This window comes from Chlamydotis macqueenii, chromosome Z, assembly GCF_036417535.1.
Source record: "Chlamydotis macqueenii isolate bChlMac1 chromosome Z, bChlMac1.mat, whole genome shotgun sequence".
In the NCBI taxonomy this organism is placed as follows: Eukaryota; Metazoa; Chordata; class Aves; order Otidiformes; family Otididae; genus Chlamydotis; species Chlamydotis macqueenii.
In genome coordinates this window covers 10,656,465-10,681,156 of record NC_141593.1, presented here as the reverse complement: position 1 = coordinate 10,681,156, position 24,692 = coordinate 10,656,465, and the positions used below count along the sequence as shown (strand labels likewise).

The following is a 24,692-nucleotide window of genomic DNA, read 5'->3' as shown; positions in this document are numbered from 1 at the left end:
AGACCAGTTTCCTTGATTTATTCACCTTTGATACTAGAAATCAAGGACTGCATAGCCAGGTTTTAGTGGGTAAGCAGGTTCTCTGCACTGAAGAAACTTAAGTCAGTGAAATAGAATGTCATAGCACTAGCCATTCTGTCTTTTATCTTCTTTTTTTTTTTAATTGTCCCCCTTGCTTTACATAATTTTGAAACTTGAACAGTAAATCTGGTTCTGGAAGACTGCATACTTCAAGTGGCCTTTGATAAATCTTTTAATAAAATTCTTGTAACATCATACTCGATCTTACCAGGTGTACCAGGAAATTTCACGTATTCTTTAGAGATGCTTTGATATATCTAACATAGCTGCATGTCTGCAAAGATGTGTCTAAAATCAAATATATTCCTGGTACCAAATTGGTAACTATGTATTTGTGTACTGTGAAACATCAAGAAAAATTCAGACTGGCTAACAAGATCTCAGTAAATTGTTTATATCCTGCCCTGCCCCCCCAGCTCTATTATGCAATAAGTTTTGAATTAATGTGTTATGTAATTGGTACATGATGTATAGTGATGTAACATTTATTTTATTTTGATCTTTGAGGTACCTCTTATTCCGGCTATGAAGCTGCAGTGTATTCAGCTGCGTCGTCCTATTACCAGCAGCAGCAGCAGCAACAGAAACAGGCAGCAGCAGCGGCTGCTGCTGCTGCTGCAACAGCTGCTTGGACGGGGACCACCTTTACTAAAAAGGCACCATTCCAAAATAAGCAACTGAAACCAAAACAACCTCCCAAACCACCCCAGATCCACTACTGTGATGTTTGTAAGATCAGCTGTGCTGGACCACAGGTACTTGTATTATATAATATTCTGCTATACACTTTAGTCATAATTTCTTCAGCTAAAAAACTGACCCCAATATGTGTTGATTTTTGAAGACCTGATTCTATACTTCTACTAAAGGAATGATTAAATGAAAATGTGTGCTATTATAGAAAGAATTCCTATGAGAAGACAAAAAGATACATCCCCTGAGCTTGTACAGAGAAACTTCAGCTGTGCTTTGGACTTCAGAAATATTCTAAACTTTGAATTAGATTTGCTTTTTTAGCATAGCAAAATTCTTAGAAAATACTTTTTTTCAGAACTATGGAATTATACAAATTTTGTGAATGGTAAGCCTGAAAATTTATTCTTCATTTTATTACAGCATCCCAGTTTAGTTTCACAGTAGGTACAAGTGTGTAGAAAATAGATACTAGTTCAGGAAGAGGGTATATGTGTGTCTCTGGCTAAACAGTTCTTATTCTCCAGGTAAATTTGTCATTGTAGAATCATAGAATAGTTTGGGTTGGAAGGGACCTTTAAAGGCCATCTAGTCCAACCCCCGCTGCAAGAAGCAGGGACATCTCCAACCAGATCGAGTTGCTCAGAGCCCTGTCCAACCTGGCCTTGAATGTTTCCAGGGATGGGGCATCCACCACCACTCTGGGCAACCTGTGCCAGTGTTCTACAACCCTCATTGTAAAAAATTTTTTCCTAATATCTGATCTGAATCTACGTCCCTCTATTTTAAAACCATTACCCGCTCTCCCATTGCAACAGGCCCGGCCACAGAGTTTCTCCCCATTTTTCTTATATGCCCTCTTTAGGTACTGGAAGACCTCTACAAGGTCTCCCTGGAGCCTTCTCTTCTCCAGGCTGAACAGCCCCAACTCTCTCAGCCTCAACTTTCTCAGCAGGAGAGATGCTCCAGCCCTCTGATCATTTCTGTGGCCCTTCTCTGGACTTACTCCAAGAGGTCCATGTCCTTCTTATGTTGGGGGCCCTACAGCTGCACGCAGTACTGCAGGTGGTGTCTCACCAGGGCAGAGTAGAGGGGGAGAATCACCTCACTCAACCTACTGGCCACGCTTCTTTTGATGCAGCCCAGGATGCCGTCAGTTTTCTGGGCTGCAGGCATGCATTGCTGGCTCATGTTGAGCTTCTCATCCACCAACACTCCCAAGTCCTTCTCCTCAGGGCTGCTCTCAGTCCATTCTCTGCCCAGGCTGTATTTGTGCCTGGGATTGCCCCAGCCCATGTGCAGAATCTTGCACTTGGCCTTGTTCAACTTCATGAGTTTTGCACGGGCCCACCTCTCCACCCTGTCAAGGTCCCTCTGGACCTTATTTCCCAGCCTGTCTGCTCTCTAGGTTGCTAGTGTTGCTATAGGATATAGTAATACGAACTTCTGCATTTCATTTTCAGCACAGCTTTATTTATGCACTACCTTATTTTGAATTTAGTTTTTTAGTTCTCTGGATATACTTGATCACTGTGGTCTTCGAGGAAAATTCAAAATCAAGAATAAGTCAGTCCATACAGGAAACTGCAACTGAGACACAGCTTTCTAATCTTACAAAGTTTTCAATGGCAATATCTGTTGACCAGTACTTGACTAAGGAAGTGAGAAGTTAGAGGAGAAAAGCTTGTATTGTATTGTAACCTAAAAGTGGAATCCTAGCAGTGGAGAAGAAAATTTCTTGGTCTTAGAAATGGCCTGCTAATGCCTTAGAGCGTGTCATATGGAAGAAATGCACAGTGTGGAAGTATTTCTTATACAAAGCATGTGTTTTATGTTATTTTCTATATTACATACATTCACCTGAATGATGAATGAGCAGTACAAAGACAGCTTATTGTGTGTGTGTTGTTTATTTAAACAGACTTACAAAGAACACTTAGAAGGACAGAAACACAAAAAGAAAGAAGCAGCATTAAAAGCTTCCCAGAACACCAATAACAGCAGCACTTCTGCTCGTGGAACTCAGAATCAGTTGCGCTGTGAGCTTTGTGATGTGTCTTGTACAGGAGCAGATGCTTATGCTGCCCATATCCGTGGAGCCAAGCATCAGAAAGTAAGAGTTTTGTCTTATTCTTATTATACAAGTCAGTCATATATTTCTTCCCATCATTTTTTCTCATCTTAGGAGAAAATATGCAAAACAAATATAATTTGAATTATTTTGTTTAAAGACATTTAGTTCTGCTTTTTGTTTCAAGCTTATTAGAAGGGTCTTGTTGTGAGAAAAGAGGGAAAAATATTGCCATGATATCAATGAGAAGAGGATGTACTGGGGAAAGTAAGCACATCCTGGGAAGAAGGTGTAGATTAAGAAAGGGGAAAAGAGTCAATGAAGATGTGCAGTAGCATGCTTCTGCCCCCTGACACTTTTCCAGACTTTTCTTGATATTCATCTCTACTTGTCTGGTGCTATGAAGCTTTCAGTGCACTTTCAAACATTGTAAGCTGAGTCAGTGCTGAGGGACAAGACTTTTATGCATCACTCCTTGGTATTTCTTGCAAAGAAAATTGGCCTATGGGTATAAGGAGCAATGTCTTGTAGTAGACTTTATAATGAGTGTGTTTGGAAGACTTTTGTTAAGCGTGTTTTCCCTGCTGTTTGGGTGCAGTTAGGTGAGCATTCTAGAATAAAGACTGTGGGCTGTACTGAGAACCACTGTGACCTGTCTCTTATATTTGGCCACACAATAGTAAATGCAATGGCAGTGTAGAATGTGTGTTCACATATTACAGATTTTCCTCGTAACTCCGTGTTAATGTCAGTAACAAGTCCAGTATTAATATTCAGCTTTTGTAGCTCTTTGTGTCCCAGAACACTGTATGAAGTGGTATTGGTAACATTGTTTCTATTAAATAAATCTAGCAGATTTTAAAATATTTTCCTTCAAGAGCACAAGTTATAGTTTAGATAGACTTACCTAGTATTCTTTCTTTCGTTAATAAGTTGGGCCATTACATTTTTGGGTTGTGCTCAATAACTCCATACGTTATGTAGAGTACAGTATGTATTATCCTTATGTATTTGGATATAGCTTTCTCTTCCTCATAGATAGTTGCTAACCTCTGCTAATTTAAAATCATAGGATAGTTTGGGTTGGAAGGGACCTTTAAAGGCCATCCAGTTCAACCCCCGCTGCAAGGAGCAGGGACATCTCCAACCACATCAGGTTGCTCAGAGCCCCATCCAACCTGGTCTTGAATGTTTCCAGGGATGGGGCATGAGCCACCTCTCTGGGCAACCTGTGCAAGTGTTCCACCATCCTCACTGTAAAAAAAAATTTTGTAATATCTAATCTAAATCTACCTCCCTCTATTTTAAAGCTGTTACCCCTCATCCTGTCACAACAGGCCCTACTGAAGAGTTTCTACCTCTCTGTCCTGTAGGCCGCCTTTAGGTACTGGAAGGTCTCCCCGGAGCCTTCTCTTCTCCAGGCTGAACAACCCCAATTCTCTCAGCCTATCCTCATAGGAGAGATGCCCCAGCCCTCTGATCATCTTCGTGGCCCTCCTCTGGACCATCTCCAACAGGTCCACGTCCTTATGTTGTGGGCTCCAGAGCTGGACACTACTGCAGATGGGGTCTCACCAGAGCGGGGCAGAGGGGCAGAATCACCTCCCTCAGCCTGCTGGCTGTGCTTGTTTTGATGCAGCCCAGGATGCAGCTGGCTTTCTGAGATGCAAGTGCACATTGTTGGCTCATGTTGAGCTTCTCATCCACCAACACACCCACCCCCTCCTCCTCAGGGCTGCTCTCGATCCATTCTCTGCCCAGCCTGTATTTGTCCCTAGGGTTGCCCCAACCCATGTGTAGGATCTTGCACTTGGCCTTGTTGAACTTCATGAGCTTTGCATGGGTCTACCTTTCCAGCCTGTCAAGGTCCCTCTGTATGGCATCTTTCCCACCAGCGTGTCGATGGCACTACACAGCTTGGTGGTGTCAGCGAACTTGCTGTGGGTGCACTCTATCCCACTATCCATGTTGCTGACAAAGATGTTACACAGAGCTGGGCCCAATACCAACCCCTGAGGAACGCCACTCGTGACCATTCTCCACCTGGACATTGGGCTGTTGACCACCACTCTCTGAGTGCAGTTATCCAGCCAATTCCTTATCCACCAAGTGGTCCATCTGTCAAACCCATGCCTCTCCAGTTTAGAGAGAAGGATGTCGTGCGGGACAGTGTCAGATGCCTTGCACAAGTCCAGGTAGATGATATCCCTTGTCCACCAATGCTGTAACCCTGTCACAGAAGGCCACCAGATTGGTCAGGCATGATTTGCCATTAGTGAAGCCATGTTGGCTGTTGCAAATCACCTCCTTGTTTTCCATGTGCTTCAGCATGGTTTCCGGGAGGATCTGCTCCATGACCTTGCCAGGCACAGAGGTGAGGCTGATGAGCCTGTAGTTCCCCAGGTCTTCCCTGTTCCCCTTTTTAAAATGGGGGTTATCTTACCCCTCTTCCAGTCATCGAGAACCGCACCAGACTGCCCCGACTTCTCAAATACAGTGGCAGCTGCTTGGCGACTTCATCCACCAGTTCCCTCAGGACCCACGAATGCATCTCATTGGGTCCCATGGACTTGTGCACCATCAGGTTCTTCAGATGTCCCCAGACCTCCTCTTCTGCTACAGTGGGCGGTTCTTCATCCTCCCAGTCCCTGCTTGTGCCTTCCACAACTTGGATGATGTGGGTAGAGCCCTTGTTGGTGAAGACTGAGGCAAAAAAGTCATTGAGCACCTCAGCCTTCTCCATGTCCCAGCTAACCAGGTCATCTGTCTCCTTTCGGAGAGGGTGTACATTCTCCCTGGACTTTCTTTTGTCCTCAATGTACCTAAAGAAGCATTTCTTCTTGTCCTTGACATCCCTGGCCAGACTCAATTCCATCAGGGCTTTAGCTTGCCTTTCATGATCCCTGGTCACTTGGACAACCTCTCTGTAATCTTCCTAGTCTACTTGTCCTTGCTTCCACCCTCTGTAGGCTTACTTCTTTGTTGTCAGTTCGTCCAGGAGCTCCTTGTTCATCCACACAGGCCTCCTTGTGTTTTTGCCCAACTTGCTCTTCATCGGGATGCATCACTGCTGAGCTTGGAGGAGGTGCTTCTTGAATATCAACCAACTTTCCTGGGCCCCTCTTCCCTCCAGGGCTGTATCCCATGGCATTTTACCCATCAGACCTCTGCGGAGGCCAAAGTCTGCCCTCCTGAAGTCCAGGGCAGAGAGCTTGCTGCACACCCCCCTCGCTGCCCTAAGGATCTTAAACTCGACAATCTCATGGTCAGTGCAGCCAAGGCTGCCCTTGAGTTCCATGTCCCCCACCAGCCTCTCCTTGTTGATGAGAACGAGGTCCAGCATAACACCCCTCCTCGTTGACTCCTCTGTCACCTGCAGGAGGAAGTTGTCATCCACGCAATCCAGGAACCTCCTGGCGTGCCTGTGCCCTGCTGTGCTGTCCGTCCAGCAGATACCAGGGTGGTTGAAGTCTCCCATGAGGACCAGGGCTTGTGACCATGAGGCTACTCCTGTCTGCCTGTAGAGGGTGTCATCCGCTTGGTCCCCCTGGCCAGGTGACCTGTAGCACACTCCCACTGTCATGTTCCCTGTCCCTGCCCTTCCTCTAATCCTGACCTGTAAGCTCTCTGTCAGCTCCTCCTCCATCCCCAGGCAGAGCTCCATGCACTCCAGCTGGTTGCTGACATAGAGAGCGACACCCCCTCCTCATCTCCCCTGCCTGTCCTTCCTAAAGAGCCTATTATCCCTCCATCCCAACACTCCAGTCATAGGAATCATCTCACCACAAGATCGTAGCCCTGCAGGTGTGCACACATCTCTAACTCTTGCTGTTTGTTCCCCACGCTACGTGCGTTGGCATAGAGGCACTTAAGCTCGGCCCTCAGTGAAGCCGAATTGCGGGCTGGAGCAATAGGAATTCCTTTGTGCTGTATGCTACGTTCTCTCGCGCTTACCTGCGATCCTTCCCCGGCTTCTGGGCACTTGTTGTTGGCACTGGCGCCATACTGACAGTGGTGGGCTGGGTTGTGCTCCCCTTCCCCTGGCAACATTAGTTTAAAGCCCTCCAGACGAGCCTGGCAAGCCTTTGGCCAAAGACACTCTTACCCGTCTCAGTTAGGTGTACCCCATCAGCCCTAATAGACCAAGCTTCTCAAAGCAAGTCCCGTGGTCTAAGTAGCCAAATCCCTGGCTGTAGCACCATTCCTGTAGCCGTTTGTTGACTTGCCAGATTTGACTGGCCCTTTCAGGCCCCTTCCTGGGAGGACTGATGAAAAGAGTACCTGCACCCCAGAGTCCTTCACCACTGCTCTCCACACCCTGTAGTTCTTCTTGATGCTCCTCCGGCTAATTTAGGTTATCATCAGGGTAAAAATGAAATCTCAAAGGACTCTATTTATTTCTATGGTGCACTGAAGAATCTTGTGAATTCTACTGGAGAAAAGTAATTCTGAAGATTTGTTTGAACTGAAATTTATAATATTGCATGACACCAATATGTTTGTAGTCTGATGGGGAACATACTTTAAAAATAAGAACAAAAACCTAAGAAGTGTATGTATACAGCTGTATGCATGTCATGATTATGTTCATATGTTTGCATTAAAGGCCTGTCTTGCAGATTTCTATTGTTTTTTACTGCTATTTTCAAAACTTAGTCTTTAGTTTTGATTTTGCATGTTTTGTTTTTAAGGACTACATGCATTACTTTTTCAGGTGATGGTCAGCTGACACCAAAAAGAAGTATTATTCTGTCTCAAGCCTGTTGTGGAAAGGCTTCTGCTTATTACTTCTTAGAATAAGCATGTACCTCTTTACTTTCTATGAGATACCAAACAGCTCTGAAATACGCCTTTCACATCCTCCTTAACTATCTCTGCGGATGTGCCTTTAAAAAAAAAATAGTTATCCCAGGGAGATCATATTATGTGTTTCTCTTGATTCTTGCAGGTTGTGAAGCTACACACAAAACTTGGCAAACCCATTCCTTCAACTGAACCAAATGTGGTTACCCAAGCTACTTCCTCAACATCCACATCTGCTTCCAAACCAACTGCCTCTACTTCAAATATAGCAACTAGCAGCAGTACTGTGAACTCCTCTGTTGCATCCTCTGCGGTGAAAATTCTTACTCCCACAGCAAACACACCACTTAACACTGCGTCCAACAACAAAACATCTTCAACCACTGCTAATATACCTGTAAAGAAAATATCTACACCGAAAATAAACTTTGTTGGCAAGTACAGAAGTCAGTCTTTATTTTGAAACCTAACCTATTCTGTATTTTTTTTAAGACTTAGTGCAGCAAATACAAATGTATTTAGTTAGCTTTATGTATGAGTAACTCTCCTGTGTTTAAGAGAATTACTGATAGGTGAAAATAAGAAGGTATATAGAAGATTTGCGTCAAAATGTATGATGTTATCTGCCTGGTTGTCTCCACCTGACCTGTCTTGGTGGCTTCTCCCACTTTCACAGAAAATCTTGCGCCTTTGGTTTCTTATGTAGTAGCTGCTGGAGTGTTGTCGTTTATGGTTCAGTTGGTCCTAATTTCAGTTTACTGCCTGGGCTGTTAAGGCAACCTGCAAAAGGTTGGCAGTTCATAACTGTGCAACTGAAACATCCTTCTAACAGTGGAAATGAGCTTGACAGTTATTTAGAGATGGGAAGCAGCTGTTCCACAATAAGTTATCTGGCTCTTGAAGGAAAGACCTATGCAGTTGCAACACTGAGAGCACACTGCCTTTGTTAGTGTAAACATTATAAGGTTTTGAAGTACTTTTTTTTTATCCACTTACCAAAAAAATAGATCGGATTACAAAAAGGAGATTATTAAAATATGTTTGCTGAGTTGTTACTATTCAGTCCTGTTTTGAAAAAGCATGAAAATGAATAATAAAAATTGCGATTATATAAAGCAAAAGTTTTACTTGCTAAAATAAAAAAACTAAGTGTTTGAGTAACTCAAATGTTGTTAAACTTATTTTTTTAAGTCTTTAATTGTATTTTAAATGTTTAAGTTTAAACTAATTTTAGAAGACTGAAAATGCGTTGACCAGAACGTTGATATTTGCAAGTAAAGTCTTCAGTTTCCGTGTCATGTGTAATCACATTCTCATTTTATGAAACTTAACAATTGAACTTTTTTGATTTGTAGGTGGCAATAAGCTTCAGACAACAGGAAGTAAACTGGAAGAAATGAAATCAGCTGAAACTGTTAAAACAGCTCCTGCTGCTACAGTACAAACACAGGAAGTAAAACAAGATACAGCAGCTGAACCAGTGACTCCCACAACTCTTGCTGCCTTGCAAAGTGATGTCCAGCCAGTGGGCCATGACTATGTGGAGGAGGTACTGATAGGAAAATGTGTATTATTTTTAAACTATGTTAGGGAAAAGTTGTACAACATGAAACAGAATCACAGAGTGGTTGAGGTTGGAAGGGACCTCTGGAGGCTTTTGAGTAGCTCCAAGGATGGAGGCTGCACAACTTCCCCAGGCAACTTGTGCCAGTGCTCAGCCACTCTCAGTAAAAAATGTGTTTCCTGATGTTCAGAGGGAACCTCTTGTGTTTTCATTTGTTCCCATTCCCTCTGGTCCTCTCACTGCAACACTGAAAAGAGCCTGGCTCTGTCCTCTTTGCACCCTCCCTTCAGGTGTTTATAGACATTAAGAAGATCCCCCCTCAGCCTTCTCTAGGCTTGACAGTCCCAGCCTTTCCTCACAGGAGAGATGCTGCAATCCCTTCGTCATCTTTGTGGGCCCTTGGTTGGACTCCAGTACATCTATGTCTCTCTTGTACTGGGAACCCAGAACTGGACATATGAATCTCAACTGTGGCCTCGCCACTGCTAAGTTAGAAGGTGTTTTACCACAGAGCAGGATCACCACAAAAGGTGCAAATACCAAAATACTCGACAAACTTAAGTTTCACCTGATTTATTGAAATAGAGAAGGTAATAAAGGATTAGTAGTGATTATCAGCAGAGTAACAGCAATAGCATTTAAAGGTAATGCGTCTAATCATTACTACATGAAAATAAGTATAGTGGTTAGGAAAGATACATCACCAGTTGCCCTATTAATATGTTACCGTCATCCAGATTGGCAATTGCTGGGGAGCCCCATTTGTAGTGAGGATTTGGAGAGCCTGTCCTGGCAATTGGGAGGTCCTACACAGTGCATTCATGCGTGGGTGAGGTCTTCAAAGTCGCTGTAAGAGGGTCCAGCCTTTTGTAGTGCTAAATAAACAGCTTGCTTTCATTATTCTAAAATGTGGAACCACCTGGTTTCAGTTACCCTGTTGTCCCCTCCTCTAGAGCTTGGCCAGAGCTCAAAAGAGGAAACAAGGGAGTTGCTGGGATGTTAACGCATCTCTCTGGCATATCTTCTGGTTTTCCATACACAAGGCCAAAGAGTACATGCATTCTTATGATGTGCTTTCTCACACTCTGTGTGTACTGAAGAAGTTACAATTAAAACAACACAGTCCTGCTGAACATAGCAATGCAATACAGGTCATCCATGGGTCAGCTCTGGCTCAGGTCTGTTAATCAGACCCAGTCACTTCAGAAAGGATCACCTACCTTGACCTGCTGGCAATACTTTGTCTAATGCAGCTCAGGAGGCCATTTGCCTTCTTTGTTGCAAGGGCACATTGCTGGCTTGTGTTCAGCTTGGATGTCCACCAGGACTCCCAGCTCCTTTTCTTCCAAGCTGCTTTCCAGCTGAGTAGCCCCCACCATGTATTGGTCCATGAGGTTGTTCCTTCCTGGGTACAGAACTTTGCCCTTTCCCTCATTGAACTTCATCAGGTTCCTCTCAGACTGTTTCTCCAGCCCATTGAAATCTCTCTTGTCTGGATGTCAGCACAACCCTTCGGCATATCAGCCACTCATCCCAGTTTTGTGTCATCAGCAAACGTGCAGAGGGTACACTCTGCGCTGTCATCCAGATCCTTAATGAAAATGATAAACAGGACTGGACCCAGTATTGACTCCTGGGCTACACTGCTACTTACCAGCCTCCAGCTAGGCTTCATTCTACTGAGACCACGCTCTGGGCCTGGCCAGTCAGCCAGTTTTCAGTCTACCTCAGTATATGCTTAGCCTGCTCATACATCAACAGCTTGTCTATGAGGATGTGTCAAAGGCCTTTACTGAAGTCCAGGTAGACAATTCTGACTGCTCTCCCCTCATCTACCTGGCCAGACATTTCATTGCAGAAGTTTATCAAGTTGATCAAGCAGGACTTCCCCTTAGTGAAGCCATGCTGACTGCTCCTGATGCTTTTCTTGCCCTTAATATGCCTGGAAATGGTTTCCCAGATTAGCTGCTCCATCACCTTCCCAGTGATTGAGGTGCAACTGACTGATCTGTAATTCCCTGGATCCTCCTTGAAGATTGGCATTCAACCTACAAAGACTTGTGCATATGTTTACATTTTTGTATTGTGCATGTTTGTTTTATGCTCAGTGGGGCATTCTTTATGTGGGTGGCGTGAGATAGGTGGATGAAGTCTAATGTATATATTTCATGACTTGCAGATTTGTAAATATTCAACTCAGTGTGTTCAGACTTGATTTTAAAGCTGTGTACTCTTTTGGAAGGAAGAACTTTGTTCATTACTAAGCACAATGATGTGTCTGTCAGAATTGAAAGTTCTGCTTTGCCTTTTAGCCTGTTTTGAGACAGGTAGACATTATCCAGTGTCACTGAATTAGATTAATTTTTACATCACCTTTGTTTTTTTTTTTTAAAAAAAAAGAACACCAAATGTATTAAAACTTTATTTTCCAGGTAAGAAACGATGAAGGAAAGGTGATTCGCTTTCACTGTAAGCTTTGTGAATGCAGTTTTAATGATCCTAATGCCAAGGAGATGCACTTAAAAGGGAGGCGGCACAGACTTCAGTATAAGGTTAGTGGAAATGCTAATGCTTCTATCTGAAAATCCACCAGGTGTCAGCTGACTGATTGTATGTTCTTACATTTAAAGACTAGACAAAACTACATACTCTGAGTAAATAGCATATAAAAAAAGATAGAGAAATATATTTCTTAGTGAGTATAATGCACACTGTGAAACTGTATTTTGGTTTGGATTTTTTAAAAACATTTTGAGCATTGCTTTCCGGCAATCTTTGCAACTTTGTAATATGGTACAACATAGGCAAGCAACAGTAGGTTCTTGTGGTTTACCATTAATTTCAAGTAATGTAAAATAGTAACGGTCAATGTTTTTGGCATGATAAACTACATAAACCCTTTGTTGGAAACATTTGAAAAACAAGTGTTGCAAATTTTTTTAGTCGTGAATGGAGAGATGTCTGTACAGACATACAGCGTGCACTTTGATTATTACAAGATTATACTGGAAGAATCTATTGTGATCACAGGAGATACAGTGGACCTATGTAATCATGAAGGGAATGAAAGAAGATAAAAACTTGCCAGAACATTTTATTCAGTAACTCATAACTATGCCCTTGTATGAGGGGCCCTTCAGGAACATGACATCAGGAAGCACACTGAAGTTAGACGAAATGTTTTTTCAGGCTATTGAGTAGTCATCCTGCTACAGAATAAAAACAAAATTAGTTAGTATTTCATTTAACATTTTAATCTTAAATTGCTTTGTTCTCATGTAAGTGAAGAGGGAATTCATGCTATTTGTAATATGTTGCAATTTGTTTCCTTGAAAATAGGACATAGATTATTCTTCATCAGCTGCTCATTCAATGCAGTTCTTAAACTGCATTTTACTCCCACTGATTTTATCATAGGCCAGTACTATGTGTTAAATATGTCAGAACTCCTCTGTAACCTTGAGATGAGAAGATAAAAAACAACATTTAATTATTATTTTTCTGAACTAGAAAAAAGTAAACCCAGACTTACAAGTAGAAGTAAAGCCCAGTATTCGAGCAAGAAAAATTCAAGAAGAGAAGATGAGGAAACAGATGCAGAAAGAGGAATACTGGAGGAGGCGAGAAGAGGAAGAACGCTGGAGGATGGAAATGAGGTAATGCATTTTATTTTATCAATGAAAGAGACAAAGCTGTAGTCAGATTATCTAAAACTAACTCTGATTCTGTAGTTGCTTCTTTTGACTACTTGTTTTGGGGATTCTGTACTGTCTTGTTTTAAATTAAGTTGTCATTATCCCTCTGGGGGGGTTTTTCAATCCCTCTGAGGAATGCAGACTTGTTAGCATTATTTTGCTGTAAATTCAGACCCACTTTCAAATCAACCATTCATTTTAGTTATCCTCTGGAGTCTGGTGTTTCCTTGTGACTACTAGAAATGAGTTAGTGAGGCCATACAAGAATGTATTTAGAAAGGTTGCAAGTATTAACTGCTGTATAATGAGAAACCTTTGATTGATACGTTTCAGACGATATGAAGAAGACATGTACTGGAGGAGAATGGAGGAAGAGCAGCACCACTGGGATGATCGTCGCAGAATACCAGATGGAGGATATCCTCATGGTCCTCCAGGACCTCTAGGCTTGCTGGGAGTTAGACCAGGAATGCCTCCTCAGCCCCAAGGACCAGCTGTGAGTTTCTTAACTTGAGGGGAAAAAAAGAAATCATGCTTACCAGGAGGCATAGTTAAGAACTGTAAATTATTCAGTGCTACTTCATTTCTCTCCAGTGTTTCTTAATAAAGGATTTGGAAAAGTGAAGAAGAAATTATATGCTAATGAAACGGTGTAGGTGAACCTGTCTTCCAGTATAAGTCCACTGAAAGGACAAGAGGATACCTTAAAGACAAGTACTGTTTCTTCTGAAATACAAGTCACTCTGGATTTGTGTACTACTTTTATTTTATTTAATTGTGTTACACAATTATTTATTTATCTAATTGTGGACAAATATATGGATAAAAAGTGGTTGGATCATCAGTCCCAGAGAATAATGGTTAGTGGTGGCTTGTAGTCTACCTGGAGGTCAGTAACAAGTCCAGTACCACATTGGTTTATGCTGGTATTTGTCTCACTAGCACCATATCTATCATCTGGAAGGCGGTGGAGTGAGTGTGTGCTCATAAGGTTTGCGGCTGGCATGAAACTGAATCAGTTTGGGGTGAGGTGAATAGTTGATACCTTTGAGGGCAGGGCTGCCATCCAGAGAGACCTAGATGGACTGTAGGAATCGACCAACATGAGTTTTATGGAATTCTGCAAGGACAAATGTGTAATGCTGCCCTTGAGAAGGTATAACCCCTTGCACTGATGAAGGCTGGGGAGCGACAGCCTGGGTAGCATTCCTGCTGAAAGGGATCTGGGGATCTTGGCAGATAACAAGCTGAACATGAATCAACAGTATGCCCTGGCAGCAATGAAGGCCAACAGCATTCTAGATTATGTTATCAGGAGCGTAATCAGTAGATGAAGGGAAGCGATCAGGTTTTGTTAGACCCAGACTGCAATACTACATTCAGGTTTGTGCTTTCCAGTACAAGAAAAATACTATAAACCATAGCAGGTTCAGTGTGCGGCTGCCAGGATGGTCAGGGGTCTGGAATGCATGCCCTGTGGGGACAGACTGAGGGATCTGGGCTTGTTCACCCTGGAGAGGAGAGAGCTTCAATGGGATGTAATAGCCTTCTAATACCTGTGCATTATAAAGACAATAGAGCCAGGCTCTTTACAGTCATGAGAGGGTGAGATACAACCAGCTTAAGCTGAGACTAAAAAGGTTCAGATTGAATACATGGAATAATTTTTTTCACACAAATGTTGAGTGGCCTCTATCTTCGTCAGGTTTCGAGAACCAGCTGGATAAAGCCTTGAGCAGCATGATGTAGTGTGATAGCTGACCGTGGTTTGCAGAGCAGTTTGGACTAGAGGACCTCCTGAGGTTACTTCCTATTTAAATTCTGTGAAAGCAGTCATGGATATTTTAGTTTGCAGCAATGTGCAAATATTTCCCAGTTGATAGAAAGACAATAGATATTTATTTTGGGGAGATACTTTTGATCTTAGGATTTCATAATTTGTTTAATTTTGATGCAATTCCTGTTTTTTCAGACATGATTGATTGTGACCAGTGTGAGTTGTTAAAGACACTTCATGTTTTGTTACATTTCAGTGCTTTTAAGGTTTCAAATATGCTGTTGTTTAGCAACATGTTTGGTTTTTGGTCACTTATCATTTGTGAACTTCGAAGTGTACCCAAATTTCAGAAATATGCTTTTTTATCTGTTTAGCCTCTACGCCGCCCTGACTCCTCTGATGACCGCTATGTGATGACCAAACATGCTGCTATATATCCAACAGAGGAAGAACTTCAAGCAGTCCAAAAAATTGTTTCTATTACTGAGCGTGCTTTGAAACTTGTGTCTGACAGCATGACTGATCATGAAAAAAGCAAGAACAAAGAGGGGGATGACAAAAAAGATGGCAGTAAAGACAGGTATTTTTTAAATTACTTATTAAGAATTTTATCATTTGCTTCTGAAGTTTTTCCTTACACTGTTAGCACTGCTTCCAAGGATTCTCTTTTCTTAGAGTTTTGATATGGTGTATGTCACTATGGCCTCAAAAGTATGTGGAATACTTCTGTTTTGTTTCACTTTTCTATAATCAGAATTAAAGGTTTTTATATTATCTTAACTGCAACTTTTAACTATAATTCACAGAGCTTTGAAAGGAGTTTTACGGGTAGGCGTTTTGGCTAAAGGTTTGCTACTCCGCGGAGACCGAAATGTCAATCTTGTTTTGTTATGTGCTGAGAAGCCTTCAAAGACATTGCTCAGTCGTATTGCTGAAAGTCTTCCCAAACAACTTGCAGTAAGTAGAATTTCAGTTTAAAAATACTGTAAAAATCTGTCCTCAAATCAAATGTCTGCAGGACTCGCTGTGCTGCGTTTCATAGCTCAGGTTCAGTTTCTTTCCATTTACTGTGTGTCCTTCTGAATTCAGGGACTATGCTGTATATTTTGCTTTCAGTATATTGTGTCCATGCAAGTGTCTAGGTGTTTATGATAGTGGTGTAGTATCAATCATAATTTAATAGATTTAATTTAATTGGGAAATAGAAATGAAAAGAAAGACTATTATGCAGTTACCAGCAGCAATAGAGGTAATTAGTGCAGTGTTACAGGAAGTTTGCTGCCTGGAGGTCAAAGTTCTCTATTAATGCCAATCTGTTTGTACTTATGTCCTGTTTCCAATTTGTATGCGTCAGTGCTTTGTAGTTCCACAATTAGTTAACTAAGTCTTGTGTGTTTTTTTTTTAATTTGGCCCTTTTTAAAAAAAAAGTCTTAGACCATTCAGTGAAATTCATATAAACCATTTGCTGTATTTTCACAAGAAATGAAAGTGTAGAATAAAGTCTCTGCTCTCTACTTGAACAAAGATTGTCCACCATCGTTATAAAATGCCTGTTACAGCATTGGTATTTCAGTACTGTCTGATAAAATGTTTGGAAGAATCGGTGGCATGGTAGAAGCTTTAGCAGGATCAGATTAATTAGAAAATAATCCTGAGTTTACTCTTGTTTGAAGTAACAGAATAGAAGAAAATATGAAAACTGCATATCCTGATGTGGCTTGATGGAGAGGTCACTTGTTCCTGTAGTTTGTGGAAGAAGGTGACAGAGGTGCCTACTGCTTCCTCTTGGGGCTATTTAGAATTATTAAATCTAGTTGCAAGAAGCAATTTGAAATAACAACCTTGTTAGTTACTCTTAGATTTTTTTTTTTTCCTAGTGTTTATCTTGCCCTTTGTTCTTACCGTGTTGTGACAGCCAAGTATAGAATGTGCCTAGCAGTACCCACCCTGTAACTGTGAGCTTGAAGAACAAACACTGCATCCTTATGCTTTTTAGAGGCTCCTGTGTTCCAATGAGAAGCATACTCAGCTGACATTTTAAGTGGCACTGAGGCTTTTCTTTGTCTTGAACACTGTCAAGCTTCTTGTTATGTAACTTATTTGTATATGAATTTCCTTTCTGAGTAGTTTTTTTTCTTTTGCGTGCTTTTCATTATTTTCATGTGTATACTGGAAACAGTATGTAAGTTCATATATCCATCTTAATTTTGTATACTGTGGTTTCTTTGAATACAAAGGTATCTGCTTCATGTAATTATATTGCGTTTCTGTGTTTCTGTTAAACAGACTATATTGAAATCCATTTTCTTCCCCATACTTTTATCAGCCACATGCTAATAGAAATCTCTGTTTCTCAATATTTAGGTAATAAGTCCTGAGAAATATGATATCAAGTGTGCAGTTCCAGAAGCAGCAATAATTTTAAATTCGTGTGTGGAACCCAAAATGCAAGTTACTATCACACTGACATCTCCAGTCATTCGGGAGGAGAACATGAGGGATGGAGGTTGGGAAGTTGTTAAAGATGTTACTTTTTTCTCACCTGATTTTTATGTTTATCTGTTCTGCTTAAGATGGCATTAAGGTCCTGGAAGGCAACATGCTGGCACATGTATTTGATCGAAACCCTGTTTTTAAACAACCAGTCTTGGTAGAGAACAGCTGGTTAAAATAAATGCTTATATGATGTGCTTATTTAATTTTTAAAATTTCTAACTTTATATCCAACCTCAGCTTTCTGGAAAAGGTACAAACTTGACTATTTTTTCCCCATCTTTTAAAATCATGTGGAAAACTAAGTATTTTATAGCAAGTGGCTATAAAAGTGGCTTTCTAGAGCAGCCTCACCCTAAGAGAAAGACTCCATGGTTTTAGAAAATCAAATCACAGGTTTTTGGGTTTAAACTGGATCAGTATTACCATCGCTTACACATTCCAAATAGCAGCGCCACTGAAAATCCACTTTTATAATACTTTTGATGGTAACAGTGCTTCTAACTTTAAAAGTAAATGCAATTTTTTCCAGCTCTCTGAGGTTGCTTTTTGGTCTGGAGTGGTTTTTGAGTATATTTAGGCTCCTGGTATTACAATCAGTCTTCTATCCAACTGGCAAACCCAGACTAGTATGATAAGAAATGGCTTTATTGTTGAGCTGAAGCAGAAGATGGAGCTTGTAAATCAATTTACATTTCTGAAGTCCACAGTTTCTCTGGTGCCAGCAGTGTTGCTTTAGGGTCTGTTCTGTAACACTTTCAAAGCTCCAAAAGCTTTTAGGCCAACAAGCATGATTAATGTCTGCAGTACATTGGTTCTTGTTTATGGGTCAGATAAAATTAACTTTTGTTTCCTTTTAACCTTGCATTTTCATAGTTGAAAGAGATCATGGCAAATAAGGTTCTGGTGTTTGACAGTGTTTTGCAAATAGGAAATCTGAGTCTATCTTAACACTTCTCATATACAGGTTGAAAAAGATTGTATGTGTGTATGTATACATGTGCTTGTGTATATACGTATTTATATATAAGGCACGGAGGTTTTTTTTATTTCATCTCATCATTACATGTCCTCTAAAATACTTGAGGTTTTTATATTGCATTAGTAAATGTTCTGTAGCTGTGACTAGTGCATTGTAAGCAAGCTGTGTTATCAAAGTCCTCCTACATAATCAGAAAGAAAAATTTCAAGATGTGTTCTCTGCTTTGGATGACTTCTGAGGAGTCTTTAGGAGTGCTTTGTACATGATTTTTAAGCTGTACATATTATTCCTAGCTACAAAGGCTTTATACATGTACTGTCACACCCAACCAATTCTACTTTTTTTTTTTATGATCTAAGTATAACATGACTCTCGGTTTGTCTGAGCTGAATCAGACTTCCCATCTTGTTTAAGTTCATAAAGAATACTTTAACTTGAAAGATTTCATTATTAAATTAGATTAACCATTACGTGACATTAACCTTAAACACCGTGCTTAATGTACTGTGCAAAAGTGCAATATTGAATCCTGCCACAGTACTCAATTTCAATTAAGTAGTTTCTGCCCTAAAATTCTATGATATGGACTAAAAATAAAATAAATTTCAAGTTACCACCATCAATCCCTTAACTTATGCCACCTAAAGGAAACAAATCTGTATTTTTGTCTGACCCACACTTGAGTTAAAGTGATCATTGTGAGTTTATTCACTGCTGAATGCAGTACTGCCTCTAGGCAAGCAAAATCGAGTTAGATTTCTCTTCAAGACACTGAGCAGTGTAAAATGGATGTGCAGCAAAGTTCACTTTCGAAACTAGAGCAAATAGAAGACTGAATTGCAAATTATTGCAGCAAAGAAGGCCTTATTATGAAGACTGCTGCTTATTTGCTGTGGAGTAACAGTATGTGTTTGCGTTTCTTCTTACTGCAGCTTCTCATGCTCTGTGTCTTATAATGGTTTAAAGTTTTCATTTTTTTTAGCCTGCTTGGGGAGCTAGTTCAGGTGATAAGGAAGGCTTTACCGGAAGAACAAGTTTGAGTAAAGATGAGACTGAGACTTGCACATGGAGTAGAATCATCACGTGACAAAAGGCTAAAAAAAAAATACAGTGAAATAAAATTGTTAACCGCATAGCTACTGTTTCTTACAGTATTGTGCGTTTGACAGTTTCCCGAATCTGATATATTCAAAGTGCTCTAACCCCTGCTGTGGAATCTTTCCTTCAGCAAACAAAGTGTACTTACTTATAAATGCATATGTGTGCACGTGTGTCTTTTTTTATCCTTAGCTAACAGCCCCGGTCCAAAGCCTTCTAGCAGAGGGACTTGATTCCTGTCAGGGGTTGCTGCCAAGACATCGGAAGGATTTTTGACCAAGGTTTTCTAAAGCTCAGTGTCACACCTGCCATGCTTTACAAAGGAGGGGGTTTGGATGCATAGTCCTAGCATCTACTGTTACTTTGTGGTTTTTTTTTTTTCTTTTCGTCTTTGTCTCTCTCCCAGAATTAAGCAGTGTTCACACTAGTCTTGAAATAGTTGACTGGGTAAAATGTATTTCCCATAATAAAACTTAAAAAATGGATATACCTGTTAACTTTTAATGAAGAGGTAGTGTGGACACAGCATGTCTAACTGAAGATTAACCCCTTATATTTAGGCTTGTGATACATTAAGGTATATAGGGTAAGAATTTGTCCTTGTGTTTTGTAAATTAATTCATTTTTTTGTCTTAGCTTAACAGGGTGATAGGTTAGGCATCTGAATTTAGTTAAATAGTCTTTAAGGGGTTAATCCTGAAATGTGAAACAGATGCAAAAATCCACAGATTAAATATTACAAGAGTTTCCTTGATATAATTTTTCAGTCAATGTATTCTCAGTGCAGTAGGTGCCTTCGTAACTTCTGACTTTGCAGAGTCTTTTTACATTTCAAGGGTATTCATATGAGATCTATTAGTAGCACATTGTAGAACGACATTTCCAGTACTGAGTAAGATTCTCTTCTCTGCACTTAACCTGTAATTCTTTTTAGTAAAATTATATTCCACATTGGAGTTTTTCAGAGCTAGAAGTAATTGGAGTTTCAAATTATGTAATAAATTATTGTGCTAAAAGTTTGCACAGTGTCCGCTATTTGCATATTAGTTTTAGAATAATATAAATAATTGACTGATTAGGCTACTAGGCTCAACAACGCATATTTTTATTTTAAATTTCTCAACCTTACTTGGCCACTTTTTTCCTGCTGTGGGTTTTCTCTAAATGTACTCCTTGTCTTTTATATCCAGATTGTACTCGCTTCATCAGTTATCTTGCCTGGCACCTCTCTTGCATAGGTGTGGGAATATTTTTTGTTGTTTTGTTTTAAAGGAAATACCACTTTAAATGTCTTCATTTGCCCTGTAAATGCCTTGTTAGTGCAGATTTTCATCTTTCCACTTCAAGATATAGTCCATAAGTTTGAGTATCTGTGTGAGAAGATACCTATTTTCTTCTCAGATTCATTCCTATTTTGAAATCTTCCCCCTTTGACCCTGTGCAGAGCAATGGGACTATACAATAAAAAAAATGCTCAAATCGGAATGTCGTACTTCAGATTTAATTCAATTATTGTATTGCAAAGTTGTACCACCATGTTCTTTCCTGGCTTTTTAGCTCTCTGTAAAGTATTGTACTATCTATTTTACATTTGTGTAAAATAGGTGGTTTCAGAGCTGTCTTTCTGCAGCATCCCTAAAAGCTTCTCCTTGCAGGCATGTTTCATGAGTCTCAATATTTTTTTTAAAATTTTCTTCTCTGACTTACCTAAATATATATCTTGCTGGAGCAAACTGTATTGTTCCGTACAGCCAGCTCCTGTGAAATGAGTGCCATTGAGAAAGGGCTTTTTGTTTCATCTTACCTGGTGTATCACCAGTTATGCTACCAATATACTTTCTTGCTAGTCACAGTAGCTATTTTTATAATTAGTAAAACAAAGAACTATTAAAGCTGATCACTACATTATATCTGTACAATTTTTAAGTAACCTGAGAATACCATTTCACATTATTCAGTGGTTCCAGTTTCATTGATCAAACCACTTTCAAAAGGGCCTGTGGTCTCTTCCTTTTTTGGTAACAAAGCAATAAGCTTGGTAATTAAATCCTGTTCTGAACATTTAAATGTACAAGATCTACTATGTTTTCTTTATCTTTCAGACATTCTGCTTTGTTTTTTAAATTATTCCTTGCTGTTCTTTTTCCTGCTGAATCTTAAGCAAAGCAGTCCCTTTTCAGGTCCTTCCTTGAATCCTAAATGATTAGATTGGAGCACATACATTATAGGCTGAGGAATTTTGTTTTTAAGAGTGAGAGTACTAGAAAATGTGGAAGTCTGTAATATTGAAGGACATTTCACATTCCTTCAGTCAGGTTTTTAAAGCAAAATAATTTAAAGATTAAGGTATGAGACAAATAACATCATTACTAAACATCTAGTGCTTTTAAGATTTGTTATACTTAGTTTTTCTTTTAAAGAATAGGTCCCAAGTAACACATGGCTATTAAAATTTACAAGAAACTACACTTGAATGTTTCTACTTAGTTAAAGTGGATTTTTGTGTTCCTTCTGTCTTGTGTTCTCTGTGCTGGTGCACTGTGTCCAACCATCCTTCCTTCAGTATTTAATTTTAGGGGATATGTGTTTTTCCAGTGTTAGCTTAAATAAAGAAATACTACGCATTGCAATATCTGCAATGCCTTTGAAAATAACCTCAGAGCTAAAGTATAAGATGCTCTTGATCTTCATACTGGGTTGATGCCCTAATCCTAATTGAATGGCTTTTATTGAACATTTACATTCATTGTTCAAGGGTTTAAACTTTAAATGGCATGTGTGACATTGAAGCTACTTTAAGGAAGTGTCTTGCTCACCTGGTCAAACACCCATTCCTCACTGCATTTTGCCAATTCAATCCATTTTAGATGTAACCTCGGGTATGGTGAAAGACCCACCGGACGTCTTGGACAGGCAAAAATGCCTTGACGCTCTGGCTGCTCTACGCCACGCTAAGTGGTTCCAGGTTCGGAACATCATTTTACTTTCTTCTTGTAGCCTTATGAGAGATTAGTTCAGTTGCAATATAAATGTTTAATTGTGTGAAAACACTCAGCGTTGTTCATGCTAATAATTTTTTCTGGTCCCTAAATTTAAATGTAGAAAGTTGAGTATGGAGGAACTGCTTTATGCAGTTATTGCTCATTTGACATTTTTTTTTTTCTGGTCATTGAGAAGGCGATACTGAAAGCTTGACTCGCTTGGGGTAATCATATGTTGTACATTTATTATATATTCCATAAGGCTGCAGAGTACCTTTGCTTTAAATAATGGAATATGTGTTTAAAGCTTTGTGTTTAGATTTAAGACTTTTTTTCCTATTTCTTTAAGTGCATTAAGTGTAGGGAATGAAAGGTGAGAAGCAACTGTTTGGTTTAGTGACTTTGCATTCTGGCAAAGGCACAATAAAGAAACCAAACAGATTCCCTTGACCTTTCAGTCTCTATACCTATTTCTTAGATCTTTACTTCATCCTTTTTATTTCTAATATAGAAAGATACTGTATTTTTTGTGACAAGTGAACGTAGGTCTAAGTGTACAGGGGATCAAGAAATGTTATTCTTGTATAACCTGTGCACTTTGACTTCTACCACCTTAAATTACTAACCCTGTATATAAAATACTGCTGTAAATGGCAGCTCATGGAATAAAGTTGTAGCATGATTTGTTCAATCTTGTATCTGAGCTTCCATTGAACAGTGGTGTTTTAGTCTTTCAACAAGTCCTGTTTGCTGTAGGTGCTGGAATTAATTAATTTGATTTTGTATTGCTCTCAAGGCTAGAGCTAATGGTCTGCAATCCTGTGTGATTATCATACGTATTCTTCGTGACCTCTGTCAGCGGGTTCCAACTTGGTCTGATTTTCCAAGCTGGGTGAGTAATGTTATTTTCAATTAGTCTTTTTTAGTACTCATGGTACTGCAAGTAAAGCATAGGGAAGCGTTACCACAGTTTTTAAATGTAGGCTTTTTCAAAAAGTAATGTAGGAATTGGTTTGGTTGGTTTTTTTTTTCCCAACAAATAGTCCAGATTCCATCTAAATTTTAGTTTCTGAGGTTTTGTCATTTGGAGCTGGATGGGGCTTTTTTTCCAAAAGGAATTATCTTGTTCTTTTCTATTCTTTGTTGGTAGCATTTTTTTCTAGATTTTAGCATTTTTTTCCTTTACTCTGTATAAAATAATTAATCTAATTTTTTCTAACCATCTACTATGAATTGCTTGGAGTTTACTGAAACTTCTTACGTCCTGTGGTTGTGTCACCATTAGCATTTTAATCAGTGTCACTTAACTCTCTAGGTTGTAGGGTTACCTCTCTTTACTCTTGCAGCCAAGTGTTCTTGGAGCATTCCTTTTGCATTGACTGCCTTAAGTGATGCTCTGCAGGAGTGAAACTTGTGCTGCTAATATTAAACAGATATTCAGTCTGTGAACTAGACAGATTTTTTTTCTGAAACAAAATATCTGCATGTGTATCGTGTGGAAGTAAACTTAGCCCTGACTTGTTTCACAGATCAAATCCTGTTGCATTGTGCTGCTTCCTTTTCAGTTTTGTCAGGAAGAGCGCTGACATTTTCAACACAGTTTGAGCAGTTGGCATTATTTCAGTGTGAAATATTTCACAACTGTACTAAGCTTGCAGACAATTTTATTAAATTACTTCTGATACTAATTATTACTTCTGGAAGAAAAGTGGAGCAGTTATTTCTGTTTTCTAAATGTTTAAACTAAAAAAATAATAGCACCGGTTTCTGTGCTACACTTCATGAAAGATACACTGTAGAAAGTAGCTTAAAAGAAGCGGAGAAGTATGTAAGTGCCCTGTTAATGTCACTGTGATACTGAGTTGCCAAAGAATAAACTCTGAGCTACTTTTAGAAAAGCATCCTTAGAACTGTTGCAAAACACAGCAGGCACGTAGATGAAGGACAAGGAGTTGTTTTTATTTCTCACATTATCTGTGGTTCCTGATTTAATCCTGGTGCTTGGTGCATTGTTGGTGACGTGGATCAACACTGAAGTTTCTGTAGTCAGCTGTTCTTTTAGCCCATTGGCAAAGTCTTACTGATAAAAGCAATGGCAGAATGAAAATAGTGATTTTTAAATATGTGTAATTTCTGCCAGTTACAGATGGAATTTCACAGATTGAAGAAATGTATTTTTTCTGGATACAGAACTTCTCCTAGCCTGTATGGTAGAAGCCTGTTACAAACCAAAAAGATGCCAGAGCTTTTCAAAAACAACCTAAGTAGTTGTGAAAATAGGAGCCTAAAATAGGAGTCTAAATGTGGACATTAGTAGCACCCTCTTTATATACCTAAAAGTAAAAACTAAATTAGAAGAATTTGGTCAAGTTCCTACCCATTAGAAGGAGCAATTATTCAGGGTTGATTTTCAAACTTGAAATTCAGTCTTTCATGCACATAAACACCAGGGC

General features: G+C 39.8%; 1 protein-coding gene across 3 annotated transcripts in view; it reads left to right on the top strand.

Annotated features, from left to right (window-relative positions):
* ZFR (zinc finger RNA binding protein) overlaps positions 1-24,692 on the top strand; it is a 49,513-nt gene that overhangs the window by 19,254 nt on the left and 5,567 nt on the right. Inside the window, exons 6-17 of one of the 3 annotated variants that reach the window (XM_086771569.1) lie at positions 589-836; positions 2,696-2,887; positions 7,794-8,082; positions 9,004-9,197; positions 11,645-11,764; positions 12,723-12,868; positions 13,241-13,403; positions 15,059-15,264; positions 15,491-15,641; positions 17,050-17,191; positions 22,126-22,223; positions 23,036-23,131. In XM_086771569.1, coding sequence (XP_086627695.1) covers positions 589-836; positions 2,696-2,887; positions 7,794-8,082; positions 9,004-9,197; positions 11,645-11,764; positions 12,723-12,868; positions 13,241-13,403; positions 15,059-15,264; positions 15,491-15,641; positions 17,050-17,191; positions 22,126-22,223; positions 23,036-23,131 — 2,045 coding nt within the window. Of the gene's footprint in view, positions 1-588; positions 837-2,695; positions 2,888-7,793; positions 8,095-9,003; positions 9,198-11,644; positions 11,765-12,722; positions 12,869-13,240; positions 13,404-15,058; positions 15,265-15,490; positions 15,642-17,049; positions 17,192-22,125; positions 22,224-23,035; positions 23,132-24,692 lie in introns of all 3 variants that reach the window. The other 2 variants (XM_086771568.1, XR_015261522.1) reach the window with 2 other exon arrangements.